We start from the raw sequence: 22,073 nt of genomic DNA on the forward strand, positions 1-22,073 counted from the left end.
GCATAGTTGTCTACTACCTATTGTCTTTAGCACTAACCGTAAAGCGGCTCTTATATTAGCGATTAACGAGGTGTATCTAGAGTCTAAGAATATCGTCTGCGACTAGCACCTATAATAAGATATATTAACTCGAGTACGTAAAGAACGAGGCGACTTTGTATAAGTAAAGGCTAACGATAGCTCGTAGACTAATAGTCTAAGGACTACTCAGTTTATAAAGCTATTTACTTATATAGTCTAGAGTTAGTCCGAGGAAGAATTTAACGATAAGGCTTATAAGCTAGATAACGTGTTTCTATAGTTTAAGTCCTATTTAAACAATAACTAGTAGTATTATAAGGAGAAGATTGTCTACTGCTAGACTAACTAAGTAATGCACTTTAGCTATAAAACAACGTTACGAGTCGAGGCAACCTACGGTCGGATTAAGGAGTAGTTAAACTATAGTAGTCGGTACGATATCTTTACCCTCTTCGAGTCGCTTCTTAACTAGTAGTACTAAGGCTACGACCGCCGCCGAGCTGTACTCGCTAACAACCTAAAGCGCTGTTCTAAGGCCTTAATCGGTCTATTTTAGTCTTCTATAACTCGAGGTATTAGCGACTATTACCTTCTCGAAGTATAGGCTCTATACTCGCGTACTAACTCGCTTTTGAAGGCTATAGTTAATGCTAATAGCAACGAGATTAAGTACTCGGCATACTCGTGTTCTTGTCTATAGTGCCGCTATAACGACTACCTATCTAAGACCTATAGCTATCCGTACCTTTACGATATTATAAAGCTTCTAGAGATAGAGGGCAGCTATATAGTACTATTGCCTTCTTACTTCTACGCTTACTAGTTTGTCGACTTTAAGAAGGTACGGCTCTTTAACTCGTACCGTATTCGAGAGCTATAGGTAATCTATAGCAACCGCAAACCTCTTACTAGCGGAGCGACGTTATATATAACAAAACGTATAGCAACGGCTCGAGAATTAGACGACTTAAATAAGACAGTAGTCGCTAAGAAGCAGAAGACAATAATACTAAGAACAGCGGCCTTCGTACTCGAGCCTAGCGTATCGCTTACTTAGTTACGGACGACTATTAAGTACTATAAGTACGTAAAGAGCTAATGCCGTACTTAATAGTATCCTTACTAGAAGGCTAATCGACTATATAGCTCTACCTACTACCCTTCTAGCTTCGAGTGCTATAATCTACGTTAAGAGCTATTACTTCCGGTTAAACTATAACTACAACCTCCTTCTAAGCTAGACCTTCTATAGCAAGAGCTTAATAACCTTCGAGCGCGTAAAGAATAGCGCACTTAGTAATAGATTAAACATAGCCGATAGTAGGCGGCGTTGTTTAAATAGCAGCAACGATAGGCTGCTTAGTAATACTAGTAATAACAATAATAATAGTTACTTATATAGCTAATAGGATAGCTACTTTATTACTAGGTGCTATAGTAATAGCACTATTAGTTCACTTAGTAGCAGTATTATATATAGTAACAGGCTAGCTAGCAGGCTAGAGACTAGTATAAGCTAGTATATATAGCCTCGCGTAGTTATAAGGCTATAGGTCGTAACCCGCTTAGACCTAAGTAGATAGCAACAACTAATAACACCTTGAATTTTGCTATACTACTAATTTGCTAACAAACTTTAGCTTCATAGCTGCTAGCAGCAGTATAGAGGTGGTTGCCCGGTCGGTAGTGGTTGCGGGGATCCGGAAATCGCTTCCCCACGCGATTTTGTTAGGAACAGCGGATTCCATAATCCACTATATCACTGGGGCTCGGGCGGGTAGCTGGGGCTCGGGGAAGTGGCGAGGTCGTCTAGGCTACCGGCTCGACGCTTCCCTTCCCTGGGAAAGACGTGCTAGAACATCCGATTTCCACTTTCTTCATACCGGACGGTCCCCCATGATGGGCCATGGCGCCCGTGAAACAAAATATCACAACAGTGTGGCATCACTCACCCACCCTCCCCTCCCCTCCCCTCGACCTCGCCTTGCCATCCCCAGTCGACACCTCTGCCCCGCCACCCCTCCACTCCGCCGCCGACCACTCCTCCTCCGCCCACGCCATCGCTGCTGTGTGTGATCTCCCGAAGCAGAAGGAGTCCGTCCCGACAGTCGGGCCCTGAGTCGCGCAAGCAGCCTGGACGCGCCGCTGAATAATAATCTGCGAACGTGCTGCACGACCGTGCAGGGTTTGTGCCTTACACTTCATCAGCTCACATGGATGCGCCTGATGAAACGCATCTGGAGTCTGCCGCTGATGCCGGCCTAGATGATCGAAACCAGCTTCCGCAGCTGTCACGCTCGGCCACCACCCTAGATGCTGCAGCCCAGTCTTCCACTGCACATCCTGTTTCTTCTCCTGTTGCTGCTCCTGCCTTGAAGCCACGAAAGACTTTGCGAACACGCCCCAGTCATCAAGCTCTTGAACGTCAACATGCAGCGCCGTCCTCTCTGAACCACCGCCAACCACCACCGCCCGACCAGCAATCGCGTCCACGTCTGACCAACATGTCGCTCTTCAACCTATTCAGCAAGCCCAAGGTCGAACGTCAACGCGGCTATGCTGAGCCCAGCCTCGAGCGTCCATCTCGAACGCTGTCTAAGAGCGACCCATCTCATCGACGCCCCGAAGTCGTCTCCCGAGCACGTGAATTCGATGCACTACCAACCAGGCCTCGCCCAACGTCGTCCAAATCCTACGCAGGCAGGACTGCCAGGACAGCATCAATCAAGCAGTCTGTGCCTCCTCTGCCCATCGAAAGGAAGGCCCGACACTTCGACCCGCCGCCCTTGTTCCAGGTATGGCCACAAACAACAAAGCACGGAACGTTCGAAATGACGACCGTCACCCCGGAGATGGTCCTGCAGAAATCCAGGATTCGAATGGTCGGAACAGCGCTGCTCGTGCCCGCTCCCGATATGCAGTCTTTGCAAAGTGCTGGTAACCGAGGCAGCTTTGAATCTCGTGTGACGGTCAAATCCTCGTTGAAACATGTCGCCAACGGTTCGATATCCGGTGTCCATCTGCCCAGCAAAATTTTCGTGCTCGTCACGTCTGGATATCTGCTGCAATACGCCGAAACGGGACCGAGCGATCGCCTTCCTGAAAAGGTCCTCCAGCTTGGTCGTCATTCGGCCGCATATGCCTCCGACCTCATCCCAGGAAAGTACCATGTGCTGCACGTCGAGCATGCCGTCGATCAGAATGGCACAGCTATGCCTCACCCGAATTCCTTCTTCTCCAAAATCGGTCTGCGAAGCCAAGTGGCAAAGAAGATGGCCTCGAACTTTCTGATTGTGATGCCTGGCGCTCGGGAGATGGAAGACTGGATGACGACCATTCGGGAGGAGATTGAGAAGCATGGTGGCAAACGAGCACGATCTGATTCTTCCACTGCCCGCCCCAGAACGACCGAGCCGCCGAAAATTGATCTGCAGAGGACCCCAAGTCTGAGCCATCGCTATCAGATCAAGCGAGAATCTATGATATTCAACATCACCTCGCTGACCGAGGACGTCATGAAGGAGCTGCCGCCAACACCGCCAATACCTACGCCGGAAGAAAAGCACCTAATCATGTCGAATCCCGAGGAAGAAGCCCAGGCCAGTAGTGACATTGAAACTATCCCACCTCTAGCACGCAAAGTTTCGGATGCCATGTCTACGAACTCTTCTACGGGAGTGTCCATTGACCAGCAGAAGCTCGACACTCTGCGTGATAGCAGCCGGATCTCGCATTCGACGGTAGCCACAACCGCAGGCTCTAGTGTATCTCGCACGAACTCGATCAGCTCAACGCCGCCATCGGAGGGTAAGGAGGTTCATGAAATCCAAGCTGAGACTGCGGCCGCCAAAGGTCCCTACCGGACCCTATCATCATACGCCTTGCCGAAGAGACGATCTGCAGCGCCCCTCGTGCTGCCGGATCCGGCAGTGCTTGAAGCGGACACCTCTGTCGACTCACCACTCCTTGGTCGTCAGCCCACACACGTTGCCGCGACCCTTTGGCCATCTAAGAACCTCTCACCCGCCGCCCGGAGTGTACCGAACTTGAACCTCATCGGGGAGACAACTTACTCGTCCGCACTCCCAATGCCACCCACGGCCGAAGTTGTTGAGAGGCCTGAATCGTTTGTGGGTGACCTTCCCGATCCTACTACTTGGGCGAGCAAATGCTCCCCGACCAGCCGGGGCCAAAGCCAAGCAGATCCATTCGGTCGCACAAGGCCGTTGAGGGCCGGCTCACAATCCTTTAGCCTGCCACTGCGTGTGAATGTACAGGATCAATCCCTCCAGCGCCCGGTCATCAATCGAGCTTCACGGTCCGCGGGCGCAGAGGGCGCCCTCCTATCGCCAGTACCTGCCGCTACTACCTTGGTGGCGAAGGTTGATGCAACCACTCGCACCGTTGTAGACTATCACGATTTTCCTCACAACCCTTCTCCGCCACCTTCTAGGCCACTTCCCGCGCCACCGACGACAAGCCAAGGTGCGCCCGAGAACGTTCAGCGAAATCAATCCGTCCGTCTCTCTCTGTTCCCAAGTGGTGCAGTGCCAGCGCCAATAAGCGGACCAGTCCCTCTTAAGCGAGTCACACGATCGCCGTCAGCTACTGCGCTCAACACTCGTGCCGCACATAGTACTGCGGATGCTGGTGCTCTCAAGCGGCCAAGTTCGATGCAGGTGCGAACCAGCTTTGCACCGTTCCTATCTTCGGTTCGTGCGTCACCTACGTCGCCAGTCAATGAGAACGAGAGATCCACCACCACGGTTCCCATTCGCAGCCTCAAACCTTCCCGTTCTGTCGCCACCATGCAGACTGTTCATCAACGCACTGTCATGAAGACCGAATCCTTCAACTTCAGCACTCGAAGGGTCCTGGAGGAGGAAGCTGAACAAGCAACACCGCTACCGACCCGATCCTCGTCACCACCAAAGGACAGCTACAGCATATCGCGACCATCATCCCGCACTCGCGGACCAAGAGCCTCGGCGTCTCTGCCCGAACTAGATTTCGGAATCCCGGTCGTTGGTTTAGGTCCACCAGCTCCCCCGCCTCAGACTCCCTTGCCTGAGATTCCCACGCACAGCAGACCAGCGAGCAGGACCGAAGGTCCAATACTCAGAACTGGCACTCCTATCGGTGTGGCGATCGGCGACATTGAAGAAGAGGGCAGGAACGTGGGACTTGGCATTGAAGTCTCGTGAGCGCAGCGATATTCACTTCATCTACGGCCGACACTTTACGAAACGACCATCATTTGTTTTTGATACCCGACATGGACACAAAACGACCTAATATGCTGGTGGGAGGAACCACATACTATCTTGCCATCGAAATCTCTTATGTTGAATGCATGCAAATCATGGGAAGGATGCCTGAATTCTAAATGATACATACCTCTTGTCTTGAGTTGAGCAGAAACTTTGCACTGAATTAGAGATGATACCCAATCTTGTCTATCTACGTTACTCAGGGAGAATTTCTTGTTTTGGGGGAGGACCATGACACGCGATGCCATGGGAAGAATCTATAGTTTAGCCAGTATGGATGGATACTGTAATATCACTCATATATGAATCAGAAATTTGAATCAGAAATTTGACTTATACCAGCTATTACATGAATCAGTCATGTAATCCATCCTCGATGAAATTATACAATCTAGCCACCTATAGCAGTAGAGCTCCAAAGTTCAAGGATGCAGCCCTAAAATGATAGCCAGACCGTTTTTGAGTTGTATACTAACACTGCAAAGTCAGCATCCGGTGTGGTTGTCGCGCTCCGCCCAACCAGGTTGTTATGTATAATACCCCTCTTATTATAGGCATGGGTTCATGCCTTCGACATTGCATTATGCAAGTCATGTCGATCGCTCGTCGGCAGCTGTCCGGCTCTGCCGATGAAACAACCATGTTCAAATCCTTGGATCTATAGAGGAGGCGGTGAAGGAGTGAGGTCCGTTGGTTTCTTCATATTTTGAGGGAGAAAGAAGAATGGCGAGAGAATTCATCTCGGGCGTTGAAATTCTTTAGTATTGAATGCATTTTCTTCTTTGGTGTGTGTTTGGTTTGATGGCATAGACAGAGTTGTCGCAACGGGCCTCAATAGGCGCGTGTCTTTCACCTACCGCCGACTCCCCCTCTGGCCTCTATTATACAGGATGCACGAAACAGTTTTGAAGTCTTGAACATGCTGGCTCTTCCACGAGCTCTACACTCAGGTTTGGATGAACACATACCGACACGATGGAGAAGGTCCGGTGGTTCTTTGCCTCTATTGCACAGCCAATGTCTTCATTCGATAATGACCGTATCTGCCGATCATCCGAATTTCCATTATCCGACAGAACTAGGGAATAATTGGAAGTCCATCGAGTGCCACCAACGCGGATCTCACTGCCCGTGCAAAGGTGCACTCATTCCAAACATTCAAGTCATCTACTGCCCAGACTAATTTGAATGTCCACAGGCGTGTTCCAATGCCTCGTGCTCATTCTTTTCTATAGTTGTGTCTGGAGATATGCGACTTCTGTGACTCAGAAGCCTGTATTTTTTACGGCACGCTACTTCAGTGCGCCCCAGAATTGCAGCAATCTCGGGAAATGACATGCAGAGATCGCGTCTGTAATGGAAAAGGGCAGATTCTTGCTCTGGTGACCATAGCACTCGACGAATTCTAGCCTCTTTAAATTGATGCAGTTTGATGGCGCCGCAGACGGCACTCCTGCTGCGACCTAGTTGCAACGCTATTGAAGCGTAGGTGGCTGATGAGGAGACAAGTTGACGCAACGTAGCGACGTCGTTCTCCGTCCAGGGGCGTTGAGTTGCCGGCGATCTACCGGCCAATGCAGTTGTTTGCAGATTACGGAAACGATCCCTGAGGTGGTTGATTCCCCTGCTATTTTCGAACGCAAGGGCGATTTGACCCCAACTCTTCTTTTCGTCTACTTTCAAGCGCAAGAGCAATTCGTCCTCCTCTTTAGTGAAGAACCGTCGCGTCAAATTAACATCACACCTGAGATGACTCCATAACATCACACTCCCCGTTGAGCGCTTGAGGGCTGACGCAACCATTGCCCAAGAACATCCATCATTCCTCATCGCCATCAATGTGGCTTTATCTTCCGTCGTCCAAAGTGAATTAGTCCGAGACTGATCGTTTGACGCAACCCTTTGTCGAGCAAGTGCACCACGGATGCCAGGGATCGACCGATCCAGCACCGCAGCAATTTCTTTACACGTCCTCCCGTTTGCTCGTAAGTCCTTGAGAGTAGACAGTTCCTCTTTACTCCAGTATTTCAGGGTGAGGCCGGCAACACACCCTTTCGCCCTTTGCTCCTCTCGCCGCAGCCGACTTGCTTGGGACATGACTGCCCTTTGGGCCCTGCCTAGACGCTCTGCAATGTCTCTGTAAGGTACGCTCATTTCTCGGAGCTGAAGAAGCAAATCCACCTCATCTTTTGCCCATGCAGCGAAAGCATTGGCAGTGCCAGACAGCCAACGACTGGCATTTAACACAGGATTATAGTGATTCTGCAACATCTGCGTCGTCGGCAGCCAATTGTGGTGGTAAGGCTGCCTACGTGCGTGACGAAGAAAGGGGCGTGAGATGCAATTCCAGACGATGCTCATGGTCGAATTGGACATCCATTAGACTAGAGGAACGCGTAGATTTCTGATGATAGGATTGTCCCACGTTAAGCACCTGGAGGGAGAACGTCGAATAGCAGCGGTGTGGCGGTTTTTTGGCCGGGCGAGGTGGAGTGTGAGGTTGGTGAGGTTGGTGGCGGGAGGTCGTCAGAAAGTCTTGGCATGCGAGAGGCCCATGCTTGCCATGTCGTTGTTCCCTCACTATTATCACGGCCAAGACCTGTCCCTTGTCATTATCGTCGAATTACTTCACATGCCAAAGAGCGAACGAGGTGAATGCTTTCATGTGATTGAGCACTTGGTCATAGCTCCGTGAGAGCACCGCGGCCAAGAGCTCAACTTCAAGCAAGGGAAGTCGCAAGGCATCTGCTTTCAATACCGCGGCGATATCATACACACATCTTGTAACATACAACCCACAGATCTCTACATTCCTCATGTTCCACGACGGCGACCTCCAGAGCGGCATTTCTCGCGCCATCGCCGAGCAGAAGCTCGTAGGCTTGTTCATCCGGCAGAATGACAACGAGGAGAGTCAGCGATGGGAAGAGCAATGGCTAGGCCGGAGACAGGATCTAGCTGTGGTCGACCTGTTCGCTACGAAGGCTGTCCTCATGAAGATCGAATATCACAGTCAAGAGATGGGATTTCTCGGTGCATTCTGTCCCATCACAAAAGCGCCGACATTCGTGGTGATTGATAAGGGTCAAGTGCTTGAGAAAATTGAGGGCGGCGTCAGCCAGCAGGAGTTTGTCGAGCGCATAAGCAAGGCGCTAAGTCTGGAGATGTATACCATGCGAAAGAGCCATCTCGATTTCATGCGATCCAATGCTCGCACGCCTGAGAATGCTGGCAGCTCGAGTACAGCAGCCGGAGCAGCGCCGACAGATAGTACAGCACAGACAGAAACACCCTCAGAGTCTGGAATTGCAACCCCAGCGAGTCAAGACTTGCCTGAATCATCCATAGTGACATCACCACAAGACCAAGCTACCTCACATCATGAATCAACTCCCGCAAGTGTGCCTACGACGAACGGCATGTCTTCCTTATTTCCGAATCGTGCCGAACGACTGGAAGCTGAGAAGCTCAAGAGAGAAGCGGCAGAAAAGGCAGAACGAACAGCGCGAGCCAATGCACGAAGAAGAGAAGCCGAAGCCGCAGCTTCATCTGAGGGCGACAAAGGCAAAGGCAAGGCTACCGAAATCTCACAAAAGGAGAAAGCGCGTCGAGACTGGCTAGTCCAGCAAAAACAGCGAAAAGATGAAGCAAAGCAAGAGCGAGAACGAATTCTAGCACAAATTGAAGCAGACAAACAAGAACGCAAATCCCGCTTCCAACGACCACAAACCGAAGCAGCTTCCTCCCCACTACTCAGCCCTTCAGTCGACGCAGCATCTAAGAGAAGAAACGGCGCAGGCGGAATGTGTAGTCTCCTCATTCGCCTCTTCGACGGCTCTTCAATCAAAGGCCGTTTCGAGCCCTCCGCAACAATCGCAGGAACGGTGCGAGATTGGATCAAAACCACTACCGCAGAACAAGGCAATACCAAAGCAGCAGATATACCTTTTACATTCAAACAAATCATGGCACCACAACCTAGTCGGAATATTGAGATTAGTGAAGAGCATCAGAGCCTTGCGGAGCTTGGACTCACGCCGAATGCCACCCTTGTCTTAGCTCCCGTGGCAGGGTATACGGAAGCTTATTCTTCTGGAGGGAGAGGGTATATGTCTTCTGCTTTACATTACACTTATGCTCTAGCGAGTGGTGCTACGAGCATGCTTGGGTCTGCGCTTTCATATGTGCCGGGTTTTGGCGCTGCAGCGACTGAAACTTCTACGAGTTCGAGGGAGACGTCCTCAGATGAGAGCGTAGGGTTTGGCGGTGATGGCACTTTGGACCGCACGACCATCAAAGTCAAGACCTTGGCAGATCAGAGAGCTGAAGCGGCGAGAAAGGATCAAAGTGCCGAGTTCTACAACGGAAATAGTTCTGCCTTTGAAGGGCGCAAAGATGACGACGAAGGGAAGAAGTGAAAGATCATGCCTTCATCGGATGACGAAACAGGACTCATTGGATCAATCCTACAATATCCCTAAACCATCCTTCAAAACTCAATTGACCATTCTTTTTACCTCACACACTCCCAAGCATCCGCACTCTTCCAATTCTCCGAATCCACACACTTATTCCTCAAAGGATACTTACAGTGTCTCCGTTCATAGTCCACCTCCGCCCCGTCACCCGACGCACCATCCACATACCGCGTGCCCACCACACTTTCCGGAGCTTTACTCTCTCCTTCCTCAACCCACTCAATAATCCTTTGCAAAACATTATGACTCGCATCCCTCTTCCCGCCAGTCACCTGACCAATTTGCCAAGCCCCATCACCACCGCTACAATGCCCCGCCCCCGAAATTCTGAAGAAGCGATAGAAAGAGTCGAGTTCGGAAGGTGAGAGGCCCATGGTTGTGGAGACGTGTTCGTAGTAGCGAGGAGAAATGTCCGAGGAGATGACTCCATCCATCAAACCGTGAAAGTGCAGGAGTTTTCCGCCTCGGGATTGGAAGGGTGAGAGATCGCCAGACCAGGTTTCAATACCGGAGGGGTCTTTGGCGTGGGCGAATGCTGCGTCTGCTGAGGAGAGGGTGGTTAAGTCCCAGGTTGGGTCGTTGTATATTGCGTAGTGGTACCAGTCGGCCGAGTAGGGGAAGGGAACTCCGTTGTAGATGACGCCAGAAGCTACGAGTTCGGAACCGGGTTGCATGCGAGGATAGATTAGAGAGCCGTTTTCTCCGTAATATGGGGAGAAGATTCCGGTGACGATATTGACTTGTGCTGGTGTGAGGCAGGTTGAGGTATCCGTGGCAGTGGAGGGGCATTGGAGGGCGACGGGTTTGTAATGACAGAGGGATGGGTCTTCGATTATTCCGTCTTCCGCGCCATCGAGGCTGTCGCATTGTTTGAGAATATCGGCGTGGATTAGCGACCATTTGGCTGGTGTGATGAAGTCTGAAGATGTGTTGGTGCCAGTGATGGGGAGGAAGTGACCGGACCATGAAGTGAGGTTGTTAAAGGCTATGGCTGGAGCTCCTGCTACGATACCGTCGAAGAGTTCCGGGAAGGATTGAGCCATTTTGAAACCTTGTCGTCCGCCGGTCGAGCAGCCCAGATAGTAGCTCTTGGTCCAGCCTTGGGAATAGAACGCTTCGGTGATGGCCTTGCCGACTTTGGTTTCGGTCACCAAACTCCTCCAAGCGAAGTCGGTGACAACGTCGTCGTTCTGGTAGAAGGATTTGCCGCTTGTGCCATCGTGACCGTTGTTGGCACCGATGGCTGCGAAGCCGAATTCCGTCCCGTATGCCATGGTGCCGTAGGACAGACAGCCGTTGAGGCCGCCATTGCCAGTGCTCAAGTAACGTCCGGTCCAATTGCTGGGTAGCCAGGCTTCCATGGTTATGCCGGAACGGTTACTGGTCGCTACATACGCACTGATTCGGCAGAGATCGACAGGCACGACCTGGCCGGTCGAGTATCCGCATGTCTGGAGATCTTCAGTCGATGTGTCCAGCGTGAGATTCGTTCCTGCTGTGACATGGTGGGCGAAGTTTATTTTGGCATTTGGAAAGCTAAAGGTCGAAGCGAGAGAGGAGCAAGCATCTTCTGGACTTTGGATGATCTTGCCCACTGGAGCAGCACCTGCAATAGCCGTGAGTGCCAGGCTCAGTAGCAGAGTCTTGGAGAAGCTCGCCATAGCGTTCTCTATGAAAGGGAATGAAGGATCGGGAGAGGCCTCTCGCTACTTACCGTACGTCCAAAGCAGCAGGGTCTGCTGTCCTTGATATAGCCAATCCACCAGTCGCGCCATCTGCATTAGCGAACCGCTTGTTAGCTTGGTACGCGTTCATGCACTCCATCGTGGAGGCAGAGCGTCACATGTTACCATCATGGGCGGAGTATCTGCGTGGGCCCGGATATCTTATTTTCCCAGCGCCATGCTGTGCAACGCGGAGGAATGCGTCGAAGTCGGAAACGCTGCGCTCGGCATATGGAGTGAGAGGGGCGTGCTCCGCGTCGTTGAGAGGAACCGGAAAGGTGAAGTCGAGAGTAGAGAACGGTGTGGTCGGCGGGACGCCGGGATCCCGATAAACTTCGGCAGTTGATCAACGGACGTTTTGCTGACTGACGAGTTTCCTTCTCAACAAGTCGACCAGCAGACAAGACGTTGCAGAGTCGCAACAGGACCGTCAAACCTCGTACGCCAAGTGAGTCAGTTGATGAGATCCTGTGCCATGGACGCTTGTGGCTGGCGCGTAAGAGGAAGTGCCCGCGCACGACCAAGCGGGCTGGTTTCTGAAGGCATAGAAAGCTGGTAGAGTCTTGCTCTGCATGTCTATAGCCTGATGCGAGGCGCGCTTAGCCATAAAAGAAATGTCGTCGTGTTGATGAAGTCAAGCAGAATACAGGGCAACCAAAGTCAAAAGAATGCCAATCTCGCGCACAGACTATTGCGAGGCCAATGCTCAGCCCGATTTAAAAGGGAGCATGGAGATGTATGTCAGAGAATGGGCTATCCTCAAAATATCCTGCAGTTGAGCATTCAGAGAATGGGCAAGTGATGGAAGAAAGGTAAGGTCCATGTACATCAATGTGAGAGGAGGAAATGGCATCTCTTCTGTTGCTATGTACTGGCATGTCTGTTACTGCGTCCCAGGGGTAATCACCAGATGCTATGCCGTAGTATATGGACGGTTCAGATGCACAAGATTTGTCGTGGAATTCAGCCTCGACGTGACCTGTTGCCAGTCTCATCTGCCAGTGCATGGTGTAATTTAATTCACAATCCTTGCCTTGCTTCGCATCTCAGCAAGTGGTGTACCATAGCACGGCTGGTGCTATATATGAGTTGATAATATGCAACTCTTATTAGCATACATGTAGCTAGAAGCGCGAGAAGGGGCACCGTAGTGCGGAGTCATCGATCTATGGTACTAAAGTACAGATAGGATCGAGAGGGCACCGAGATGCAAACATTCCTAAGGAGAGAGCGAGGCACCGTAGTGCAGAGTCATCGATCCATGATACCGAAGTACAGATAGGATCGAGAGGGCACCGAGGTGCAGAGAGGTGATCTATGGCACCAAAGTGCAGGCTTCCTCAAAGTGGTACCGGAGTACTTGTGATCCGAGGATCATTGACTGCCCAGCCGGAGCGCTGCGAAGCAAACGCGCTGTGATCGAGACCAAGAGAGCAGAACTAGTCGTTCTGCCCAAGGAGCTTCTTTTTCTTATGTTCACGCAGTGCCATCTCGAAGGTGGCAATCTTTCTCTTCATCTCATCGATTCCCGCCTCCCACTTGTCATCGTCTGCCTGTTGCTGAGCAGCTTGCTCCGCTCGTGCAGGAGCAGTGCGCTCTGCCTCCTGTTCGGCTTCGGATTTCTGGAGAATGCTGCTGTATCGATCGTCTTGCCGCTTTGGCTGGTCAGGAGCATTTTCTTCCGGCGCCAATGGTGTTTGTGCAGTGGAGTCCTCCTCTTCACCAGCGTCCACGCCGTCTTCGTAGTAAGGCCAGGGAGTTGCGCTTGCGTATTCAGCCCTGGCCTCCTCCCGTTGATCGTACACGAGGTTGCTGTAGTCGGGTTTTACCGAGTACACGCAGTCGTCTCGCAAACAGTTGCTCACATATCGGTGGACAGAAGGCATGTATCGCCATTCTTTGTTGTTGTATAAATACTTATCTGGTTCAAAGTGCCCGTGCGCGGCACAGCAGGATTTTTTTTTTGCTGCTTCTTCTTCGGGCGAGCCATCTGGTTGTCTTTGTGATGTGAACAGAGTGGTGAAGGGCTGTTCAAAAATACAGCGCGTCGCGCGCCAAGACCTTTTGCCAAATAGAAGTCTTCCCCACCTGCCGCATAGCCCCGCCTGTCGCATACCTCGATTTAACTTTTTCGAAATTCGGCCTTCTATCTTCTAACAACAATAACTATAGATACAGACTAGCAATATAGGCGTACAATAGCTGATTTAAAAGAGTAGAAGAAGCCGAATATTTCTACTACTATAAGGAAGTATTCCGTTAAGCGTACGAAGTTAAGTAAGCTATAGAATAGCAAAGCTAGAACTAAGCAGTAGTAGTACGAAGAACAGCAATTACTAATACTATAATAAGAACAAACCCTCTACGATTATATTAATCTTCTTACTAAGTTAGCCCTCCTTCCGACTATCGTAATAATACGTAACTTCGCCTACGAAATCTATAGTAATATACCTAGAAAGAACTAGCCTACTCGCTTTAAATACCGGTAGAGGGAATACCTAGATTTAGTATATATTAGCAACTTAGATAAGGCTTATAAGAAGGCGGATAGCTATTTCTCCTATACTTAGTACTTCGAGAAGTTATAAGCGGCTATTAATAAGTACAATATTAAGCCGAAGAATATTACAAATATAGACGAGAAGGGCTTTATAATTAGGGTCTTAAGCAAGGCATTAAGATACTTCTTAAAGAACGCAGTTAAGAGTAGACAGCTTATAGGATACCTATAGGATAGTAATAGAGAGTAGATAACCTATATTATAGCTATTTCCGCTAACTTTACGAGCCTTCCGCCTATACTAATCTATAAGGCTTAACCTAGCAATCTTTAGGATACCTAGGTAGAGGATATAGACCTAGAAAATAGTAAGCTAAAAGGTTAGCGAAGCGACCTTAAGTATATAAGTAAAGGCCCCGGACTAAGCGTAGTTACAATTATACTTAGTTTACGTAAGCTATTAGTACCCTCTGCGTAACGCGTGCTAAACAGGCTTGTTATCGCAAGCTATTAGTACCCTCTACGTAACATTCTCGCTTGTTATTAGCATCGACGTATCTTATATAGGCCCGTAAGTTACGCCTTCGAAATTCGTCTTAATCTTAGCTACGAGGTAGTTTCGCGAAAACGGAGTCGTACGTCTATACGTCGTATAGGCGTAGGCATCGAATAGGTAGTATAGTCTGTTTATAATCGGGGATACGGTCGTTTATTCGGTGCGTCCTTGTTATTATTATTATAGTATACTTCGGAGGGCGGAAGTGCAACCTAAGGTAGAGGTTATATATTTTCGCCTTGTTTCGACTAATAAGAGGCTGCGCTAGATTTTGTATTAGGTCCGCTCTAAATACTAAAGCCCCTATTATACTATAGAACACCGCACCTTCTGAGACATATATATACCTGCTACGTTATACTAAGTCCGTCTAATTGTAACTGCGCTTAGTCCCCTCGAAATCGACTTCCGTAATAACTCGTCGCAAGCTCCTCGTATTACTATAGCCGATTTCTTCGGGGCCTTCACTTAATAAGTATATAGCCTTCTTTATAACTATAAGAAGGGTATATTAGTAGGTAGATAGGGTAGTAGTAGGTATAGGTAGTATTCGATAGAGATCTAGAAGAAGAGGGAGGAAGGTAGGCAAGTTAGCCTACTACTAAGCGCTAAGCCCTACCTAAGGTATCGAGACCCTAGCTTTACTCGAGCCCGGTTATATACTAATTACGTATAACCTCTTTAGTCCTAATATACGCTTCCCTTCTAAAGGCCGCGCCCTCGTAGCCGGTCTTTGTTCTAGTCTCAACCTCTATTGCTACTAACTTAGTAGGTCTAATAAGCCGCTTAGTCCGCGCTAAATTAAACGCACAACTACCGATTATATAACTATATCAAACCTTACCTTCTAGCACAATGTCTAACTCTAACTGCGCTATCCTTATATATAATAAAGTAATATATAACTACGAGAATTAAGGACTATCGACTAATTATAATACGAGCGCGCCTTCCCTACTATAATAGGTAGGCGTACGAGGTATTGCAGTACTGCCTCCGTTCTAAGTAATATCGTTCCGAGTTCTCTACGTCTACTCTAAAAGACCTAGAAATGTCCGCTTCCGAGGGTTTGTCCGCTTCCGAGGGTTATTATTCTCGTTATTACGAGGACTATTATTTACTATCGTAGTTTTACTAGCCCTAATTAGTTAGGTTTGGTAGCCTTTAAGTGTTAACTAATTATATCTTTTCAAAAAACTTAGTTCTTCTAGTTTCTATAGGTAAAGGCTATTATAAGTATAATAGTTAAGGTTTGCCTCGCTTAAAGGGTCGGAAAGATCGAGGAGTAACCTATTATCCGTAAGATCGACCCCGGCTAGCTTAGCTCTATAGTTTTTGCCTTTAGTTAGTCTATTAGTCGCTTAATCTTTTAGGCGGCTTAAAGTTTTAATTAAAGTTTTAATTAAACCTTTAATATAGCTATTCTTTTAACTTAGCCGGTATAGTACGCTCCGGCTCGTAGTATAGGTAAGGTTGTATCTATAGGCGTAGCGATAATAGCAAGTAATATTAATAATAGCGGCGCTAGTCGTCTTAGCGCTAACTTTACCTTCTTCTAATTTCCTTCTTTAACTAATAACAACTCGGTAATACTATTACTAATATAGCTATATCCTTCCTTTCTTAAATAGCAATATACTCTGTAACACCGTTACTAATATAGCCGCGCCGGCCGCGCCGTCCTTTAGTATAAGCGCGACGCCGTCGTTACTATTATTATTACTAATTACGCGTACGCGTGCGCGTATCCTCGTCGACCGCCTAGGCCTCGAGATCTTCGATAGAATAAGGAGGCGCTAAGAGAAGGGTCTTATAGGGTACGCTAATAAAAAGGTAGTTTCCTAAAAGAGCAGCGAATAGTTAGCGCATTATAGCGCGTTTGTTAGCACTCGGTGCGCGTCTACTATAGTAGTATAGTCTTATTATCCTAGGTTGTCGGCTTCCGATTAGTTAGCTAATAGCACCCTAGGGGTAGTATTATTCCTAGGCGACATTATAGGCCCTTAGCCTTCTTCTTGTTCTTTACACTAGTCTAATACTTATCTAACAACTTAGCTATATCCTTAAAGGAATCTTTAGCCTCCTACGAGTCCTATTTAGGTAAATAGCCTTGCTACCTTAATAGGTATTCCTTCTTGCCCTACCTAGTTCGGTACTTTAGGATGCGTTCTATAGACTATAGCTCTTTACCGTCGGCTAGTATTTCTTTATGTTTAGTAGGGGCTTCTTTATTAGAGTCTCCGCGGTAGTAGTATAGTTTAAGGAGGGAGATATAGAAGGTGTTATAGATAGTATAGTATAGTAGGAGCTATAACTAATAGGCCTAGCTATTGCCCTTCGGTTCTCGGATTCGGAATAGGCTAATGTATCTTAGTGCAAGCTTAGGCCTTGTTTTGCTATTAGGTAATAGGTGTTTGCGGATACGGAGGTTCTTAGTGCTTAGTATAACTATATCGCCTTGCTTAAAGGTTATTAGCGTATAGTGTTTATTATAGTAGGCCTTCTAATAGGCCTAGGCCTTTGCTAGTTTGTTAGCTATCTTAGCGTAAATCTCTCGTATCTTTTAAACCCTCTTAATAGCCGCTAGTGTTTTAGGGGTTAGTACTTGATACGCTTCCCTTTCCTTACGCTCGGCCTCGAGCGATAGAGGGTCTTATAGTATAGCAGCGTTCTAGCCTATTATAGCTATATATAGTAATACCTTGGTTAATAAATGCATACTGTTATTATATACGAATTCAGCTAGTTATAGGAGGTTAACCTAGTCGTTAGGATTCTCGTTAATATAGCTGCGTAGGTACTGCTATAGGGTAGCATTCTGCCTCTCTATTTAACCGTTAGTCTATAGATAGAAGGCTATTAATAGCCGATGCTTTAGTCTTAGCTGTAGGCATATTTCGCTCTAATAGTACGATATAAATGTCGAGCCCCTATCGGAGACTATCCCTTTAGGGGTTCCCTAATAGGTATAGAAGATATTAGTCTATAGCGCCTCTACTATATTAATAGCAGTCTAATCCTTGCGCGCCGGGATGTATCGAGCGCCTTTAGTAAATCGATCTACTATAACAAGGATAGCATTATATACGTCCTTGCTATCCCTACGCTTAGCAGGTAGAAGGCCTATAATAAAGTCTATTATAAGCTCTATAAATAGCTTATAAGGGATTAGTAAAGAGGACAACTCGCTAAAAGGCTAATGCTTTAGTGCCTTAATACGTTAATATACAGCATACGTGTTTACGTAGTCCTTTATATCCCGCTTACTATTTAGCTAGTAGTATATATACGATAGTAGCTCGTACGACCTCTCTATACTATAGTAACCGGTAAGCTTACTATTATAGTGTCGCTTAAGAAGTTCTTATCGGATCGAATGTTTAGCGGGGACATAGTATCTGCCCTTAAACTTCAAATAACCTTTATTATCGATCAACTAATTATTACTCTTACTAGATCGAGTCTTTCGCCTACTTATAAGCCTATCGATACGTTTAGCAGCAAAGGCGTCCCTCTACTAGGCCCGTAATAGCTTATCTATAAACGATTAACTATCCCTATTTGCAAGGTTATTTAATATCACCCTCGCTATTAAACGAGGTACGCATTATATATATCTAATAGTACTAGTAGCCGGATTAACTGTATTAGTGCTTTAATCGCTGTTACTATATATAGCGATATCGACTATAGAGTTATTATAACTTCTCCTGTCTGTGTCCTTAGCCCTTGCCTTAATACGTACTATTAATATAGTAAGAGTATTAATATGCTTTAAGCCGTCGCGGAGTCCGGTAAGCCGCTTATCCTACGCTTGCTTATTAATAATACGGGCTATAGCAATCTTATGCTATAGGGTTAGAAACAAAGAATTAATGTGTTAGGTCTCGCTATCGTAATTAGGTCGCCTCGATAGGCTATTAGCAGGGTTGCTTACGCCTAGCCGATATAATATATTAAAATTAAACCTAGCGAGGTAGACGGCCTATCTAGCTTGTCGACCTATAACCCTAGTAACCTTAGTAATGCTACGGAGGTTGTTATAGTCTGTATAGACCTAAATAGGGTGCTAAGCACTATCGAGATAGTAGCGCTAGTACTTAAAGGCTTCTACGATTGCTAAGAGCTCTTGCTCGTAGGTCTCGTAACGACGCTCTATACTAATTATCTTCTATAAGAAGAAGGCAATTAGGTGCTAGTAGTAGTTACTGTCTAACTGCTAAGACATTATAGCCGATATAGCGAACTGTAAAGCGTTAGTCTTAATGCGGATTAGTTTGCTTAGTACGAAGTAGTATAATAAGGGGACTTTAGTAAATCGCTTCTTTAAACCGTTAAAAGCGGCTTGCGCTTTGTTAGTCTATTTAAATTCTCTAGTCGGGTTAGCCTTAGTTTTAGTAAGCTTAGTTAGGGGCATTACATACCGTAAATAGCCCTTAATAAAGCGACGATAGAAATTAGCGAAGCCGAGGAATAATTAAAGTTCTTTAATACTAGTAGGCGTTAGCTACTTAGTAATAGTCGTAATCCAATTAGGATTAGCCTTAATACCCTCGGTTAATATAAGGAAGCTAAGGAAGGCTACCTCCTTAGTAGCAAAGGTATATTTAGAAGGCTTGCAATATAGTCTATAGGCCTATAGGCGGTCGAGCACCTTACGTACTATAGCCTAGTATTCTACGATATTAGGTAAATAGGTATAAACTAGGATGTTATCTAGGTAAACTATATAGAGGTAGTCTAATAGGCCTAAAAGGGCCCGATTAATATAGGACTAGAATATAGTAGGGGCATTAGCTAGGCTAAATAGTATTACTAAATACTCGAAATAGCTATAGCGAGTATAGAAGGCTGTCTTCTATTCATCGCCCTTGCGAATACAGATACGATAGTACGCATCCTTAATGTCTAATATAGTATAGAAACAGGCGCTAGAAAGGCGATCGAGGGTCTTATTAATAAGCGGAAGTAGATAGCGGTCTTTAATAGTAATAGCGTTAAGCCTACGATAGTCGATATATAGGCGTAGGCTACTATCCTTCTTCGGTACGAATAGGATAGATATACTAGTAGGGCTGTTGCTATACTAAATTCGACTATTAGCTAGGTTCTTATCTAGGTACTTACGTAGCATAGTAAGCTCCCGTTTACTAAGGTTGTAGAGAGGCCTAAAAGGGACCTCCTTGCCCTATATAATATCGATCTTATAGTCTGTCTCTTTAAATATAGGCAATATCGATGCTAGGTAGTATTTAAATACATCGATATAGGTCTCTCGAATAGGCTATAGTATACGAGCGAGCTAATTAGGGTTTATACTATTAGGGGATATAGGTTTATCGTTATCCCCTAATAGGTCGACTATTAGGTTAGCTAGGGTTAGGTTGCTAATAAATAGGACCCTAATATTATTAGGGCACTCGCTAATATTAATATATTTAATGTCCTCTTTCCTAGCGATTCTAAATCGCTATTGTTAACTGCCTAAGTCTATAGCGATAGTAGTGCTTAAGGACAGGGTTACTAATAACAATAGTAGCTCCCCTATATAGGTTGTCTATATCTACTGCGTAGGTAGTAAAGTCTAGTAAGCGCTCGTTGCCGAGGTTATCTCTTAGGACTATATAAACATAGTAGGCTCTATAGGTTAAGTGCCGAGCGTTATTAAACTAAGCAAGGGTTAGTAGGTTAGTCCTAGGCAGTTATCGAAGGTCTAATTGCTTAGCTAGGCGATAGCTAATAAGGGCACTAACTAAATTTCCTAGATCTAGTATAACCTTAGTTTAATAGTTAGTACCCTTTGTATCCTATACAAGGTAGGAGCGTGTTATAGCTAGCACAATGTTAATAGTCTTACGCTGTATAAGGCTAATAGTTAGTACGGCGCTTATTCTTTTTTCGACTAATAAGAAGGTTAGCCTATAGGGATAGCGTTAGCTACTAAAAGGTGCTTTCGGTGCTTAGCGGTAGCACGGTCGATTCGGGCCTAGTCCTTAGGTTTGTCGCATTAGCCTAGTAGATAGCTAGTGCTGTTATAGTTAAAGCATTTCAACCTAGTTAGGGGGTTGCTATAGCCGCTATTGCTGCTATTATTAGTTAAGCGATTAGTATTGTAGGGATACGAGCCCCTTCTACGGCCCCTATTATAGCCTCCTCTATATAGCCGTCGGCTACGGCCTCTCCTACGGTCGTTGTTACTGTTCCTATTGTTAGTATTGTTATTCTAGTAGGAACCTTAGTTTCCTCCGTAGCTATAATAGGTAGCTAGGCGTATTTTAGATTCTAACCGTTGTTAGAGCTAAACAGCTCGTTTAGCTGTTTCTACTTCGACTATAAACTAAATGCGTATTAGATTAGCCTGTTCGAACATACGGCGGCGGTCTAATTTAAGGACTAGCTCCTATCTTAGTTTAGGTCGTATCTCAGATATCTAGATAGAGTCGGTCTTAGGTAGCAGGTCGTCCTTAAGGGTCTTTAGGTAGGCCTCGAAGGATCGAGAGGTTTAGTCGGCCTTTTGTTTAGCACGTAGGTATTAGTCTTAGGCGTGCTGCTAGCGTAATATAGGGTTGCTAAGGGTGTTTAGTATAATAGTCTTATAATCCTGCTATTAAATAGCGGTCTAGTCGTAAAGGGAATCAAAATAGTTATCCTATATACGCTTAGGGTTACCGTTAATGTACTGCATAGTATAGACAACTAAGGAATAGTTATCTAGCAGCGCTCTTAGTATATTGCGCTAGTTAAGCTTATAGTTACGAATATAGTTATTATATTGCTTTCGACTAGAGCTATTAAACACGGTGCAGTCCTTAAGATTAGTATCCTTCTTCTAGACTAGAACTAATAGTAAGGAAGGCCCTACTATCGGCTTAGTATTAGTTGTTAGGGCCTCCTAAAGGCGGCGAATTTCGAGGAGGTTGTCCTTTAGCTATTATTTTTAACGTAGAGCAGCGAGCCTGTTTTAGGTAGCTTCTTAAAGTCTCGCTACTAGCTAAGGGCTAAAGGCTAGTTAGCTATATCGACGGTTAACAATATTGCTAAGAATGTCGTTAATAGGCAATTCTAGATTATTACCTAGGACTACAGGTTCTTCGGTAGGCCTAGTAGTAGGCTCTTTAGTAGGAGGCACTTTAGCAGGTGCTTTAGTAGGCACTTTAGTAGGCACTATACCGCTAGCGTTATCGTTGCTAGCGCTGCTAGCGGTAGCACGGTTATTGTTTCGTAATAAACCGGCTATTATAAGGGGCGACACTAATAATGTATTATTAGCCCCTAAGATACGGATATAGCGGAATTAGTAGATATCGGTCTAGTATGCTTAACTTAGTATAATAGGCCGTATAGAAGGCCTTGCTTAATAATTAGTACGGTTGTTTTAGTAGAGTAGTACGTATATAGGTCCCGTTCTTCGGGCGCAATATAGTTAGATTAACGGTTTTCGTAGCTATACCGCTAAAAGCTTGAAATAAGGACTATCTAGCTACTGCCCTTAAAGGGTAGATCGAATACTATATAAGAAGG

General features: G+C 46.5%; 8 protein-coding genes across 8 annotated transcripts; 4 read left to right on the forward strand and 4 right to left on the reverse strand.

Annotated features, from left to right (window-relative positions):
- Window positions 1-1,927: 1,927 nt before the first annotated feature.
- On the forward strand, window positions 1,928-5,225 carry MYCFIDRAFT_172586 (uncharacterized protein; the record flags this gene model as incomplete). The annotated part of the gene is made up of 3 exons (XM_007925823.1): window positions 1,928-2,115; window positions 2,142-2,206; window positions 2,230-5,225. The coding sequence occupies 3 exons, from the start codon at window positions 1,928-1,930 to the stop codon at window positions 5,223-5,225; spliced, it is 3,249 nt and encodes a 1,082-aa protein (XP_007924014.1).
- Window positions 5,226-5,260: 35 nt separating this feature from the next.
- On the reverse strand, window positions 5,261-5,539 carry MYCFIDRAFT_172587 (uncharacterized protein; the record flags this gene model as incomplete). The annotated part of the gene is made up of 2 exons (XM_007925824.1): window positions 5,261-5,420; window positions 5,451-5,539. 2 exons carry the CDS (start codon window positions 5,537-5,539, stop codon window positions 5,261-5,263), a joined length of 249 nt encoding a protein of 82 aa, XP_007924015.1.
- A 29-nt stretch (window positions 5,540-5,568) lies between these two features.
- MYCFIDRAFT_172588 (uncharacterized protein) lies at window positions 5,569-6,129 on the forward strand (the record flags this gene model as incomplete). The annotated part of the gene is made up of 7 exons (XM_007925825.1): window positions 5,569-5,577; window positions 5,616-5,648; window positions 5,687-5,711; window positions 5,740-5,814; window positions 5,882-5,933; window positions 5,970-6,078; window positions 6,106-6,129. 7 exons carry the CDS (start codon window positions 5,569-5,571, stop codon window positions 6,127-6,129), a joined length of 327 nt encoding a protein of 108 aa, XP_007924016.1.
- A 43-nt stretch (window positions 6,130-6,172) lies between these two features.
- Window positions 6,173-7,652, reverse strand: MYCFIDRAFT_172589 (uncharacterized protein; the record flags this gene model as incomplete). The annotated part of the gene is made up of 5 exons (XM_007925826.1): window positions 6,173-6,236; window positions 6,266-6,292; window positions 6,330-6,435; window positions 6,488-6,555; window positions 6,583-7,652. The coding sequence occupies 5 exons, from the start codon at window positions 7,650-7,652 to the stop codon at window positions 6,173-6,175; spliced, it is 1,335 nt and encodes a 444-aa protein (XP_007924017.1).
- A 286-nt stretch (window positions 7,653-7,938) lies between these two features.
- Window positions 7,939-9,782, forward strand: MYCFIDRAFT_151904 (uncharacterized protein). Its single transcript, XM_007925827.1, has 2 exons — window positions 7,939-8,690; window positions 8,862-9,782. The coding sequence occupies exons 1-2, from the start codon at window positions 8,108-8,110 to the stop codon at window positions 9,707-9,709; spliced, it is 1,431 nt and encodes a 476-aa protein (XP_007924018.1). The 5' UTR covers window positions 7,939-8,107; the 3' UTR covers window positions 9,710-9,782.
- Window positions 9,783-9,804: 22 nt separating this feature from the next.
- Window positions 9,805-11,430, reverse strand: MYCFIDRAFT_30270 (uncharacterized protein; the record flags this gene model as incomplete). The annotated part of the gene is made up of 1 exon (XM_007924184.1): window positions 9,805-11,430. One exon carries the CDS (start codon window positions 11,428-11,430, stop codon window positions 9,805-9,807), a length of 1,626 nt encoding a protein of 541 aa, XP_007922375.1.
- A 152-nt stretch (window positions 11,431-11,582) lies between these two features.
- On the forward strand, window positions 11,583-13,486 carry MYCFIDRAFT_206990 (uncharacterized protein; the record flags this gene model as incomplete). Its single annotated transcript, XM_007925828.1, has 11 exons — window positions 11,583-11,676; window positions 11,703-11,834; window positions 11,867-11,963; window positions 11,995-12,048; window positions 12,076-12,152; window positions 12,181-12,267; window positions 12,293-12,305; window positions 12,332-12,383; window positions 12,418-12,449; window positions 12,483-12,501; window positions 12,544-13,486. 11 exons carry the CDS (start codon window positions 11,583-11,585, stop codon window positions 12,604-12,606), a joined length of 720 nt encoding a protein of 239 aa, XP_007924019.1. The 3' UTR covers window positions 12,607-13,486.
- MYCFIDRAFT_210641 (uncharacterized protein) lies at window positions 12,329-13,486 on the reverse strand. The gene has a single exon (XM_007925829.1). The coding sequence runs from the start codon at window positions 13,377-13,379 to the stop codon at window positions 12,933-12,935; it is 447 nt and encodes a 148-aa protein (XP_007924020.1). The 5' UTR covers window positions 13,380-13,486; the 3' UTR covers window positions 12,329-12,932.
- Window positions 13,487-22,073: the final 8,587 nt, after the last annotated feature.

This window comes from Pseudocercospora fijiensis, assembly GCF_000340215.1.
Source record: "Pseudocercospora fijiensis CIRAD86 unplaced genomic scaffold MYCFIscaffold_2, whole genome shotgun sequence".
Classification (NCBI taxonomy): domain Eukaryota; kingdom Fungi; phylum Ascomycota; class Dothideomycetes; order Mycosphaerellales; family Mycosphaerellaceae; genus Pseudocercospora; species Pseudocercospora fijiensis.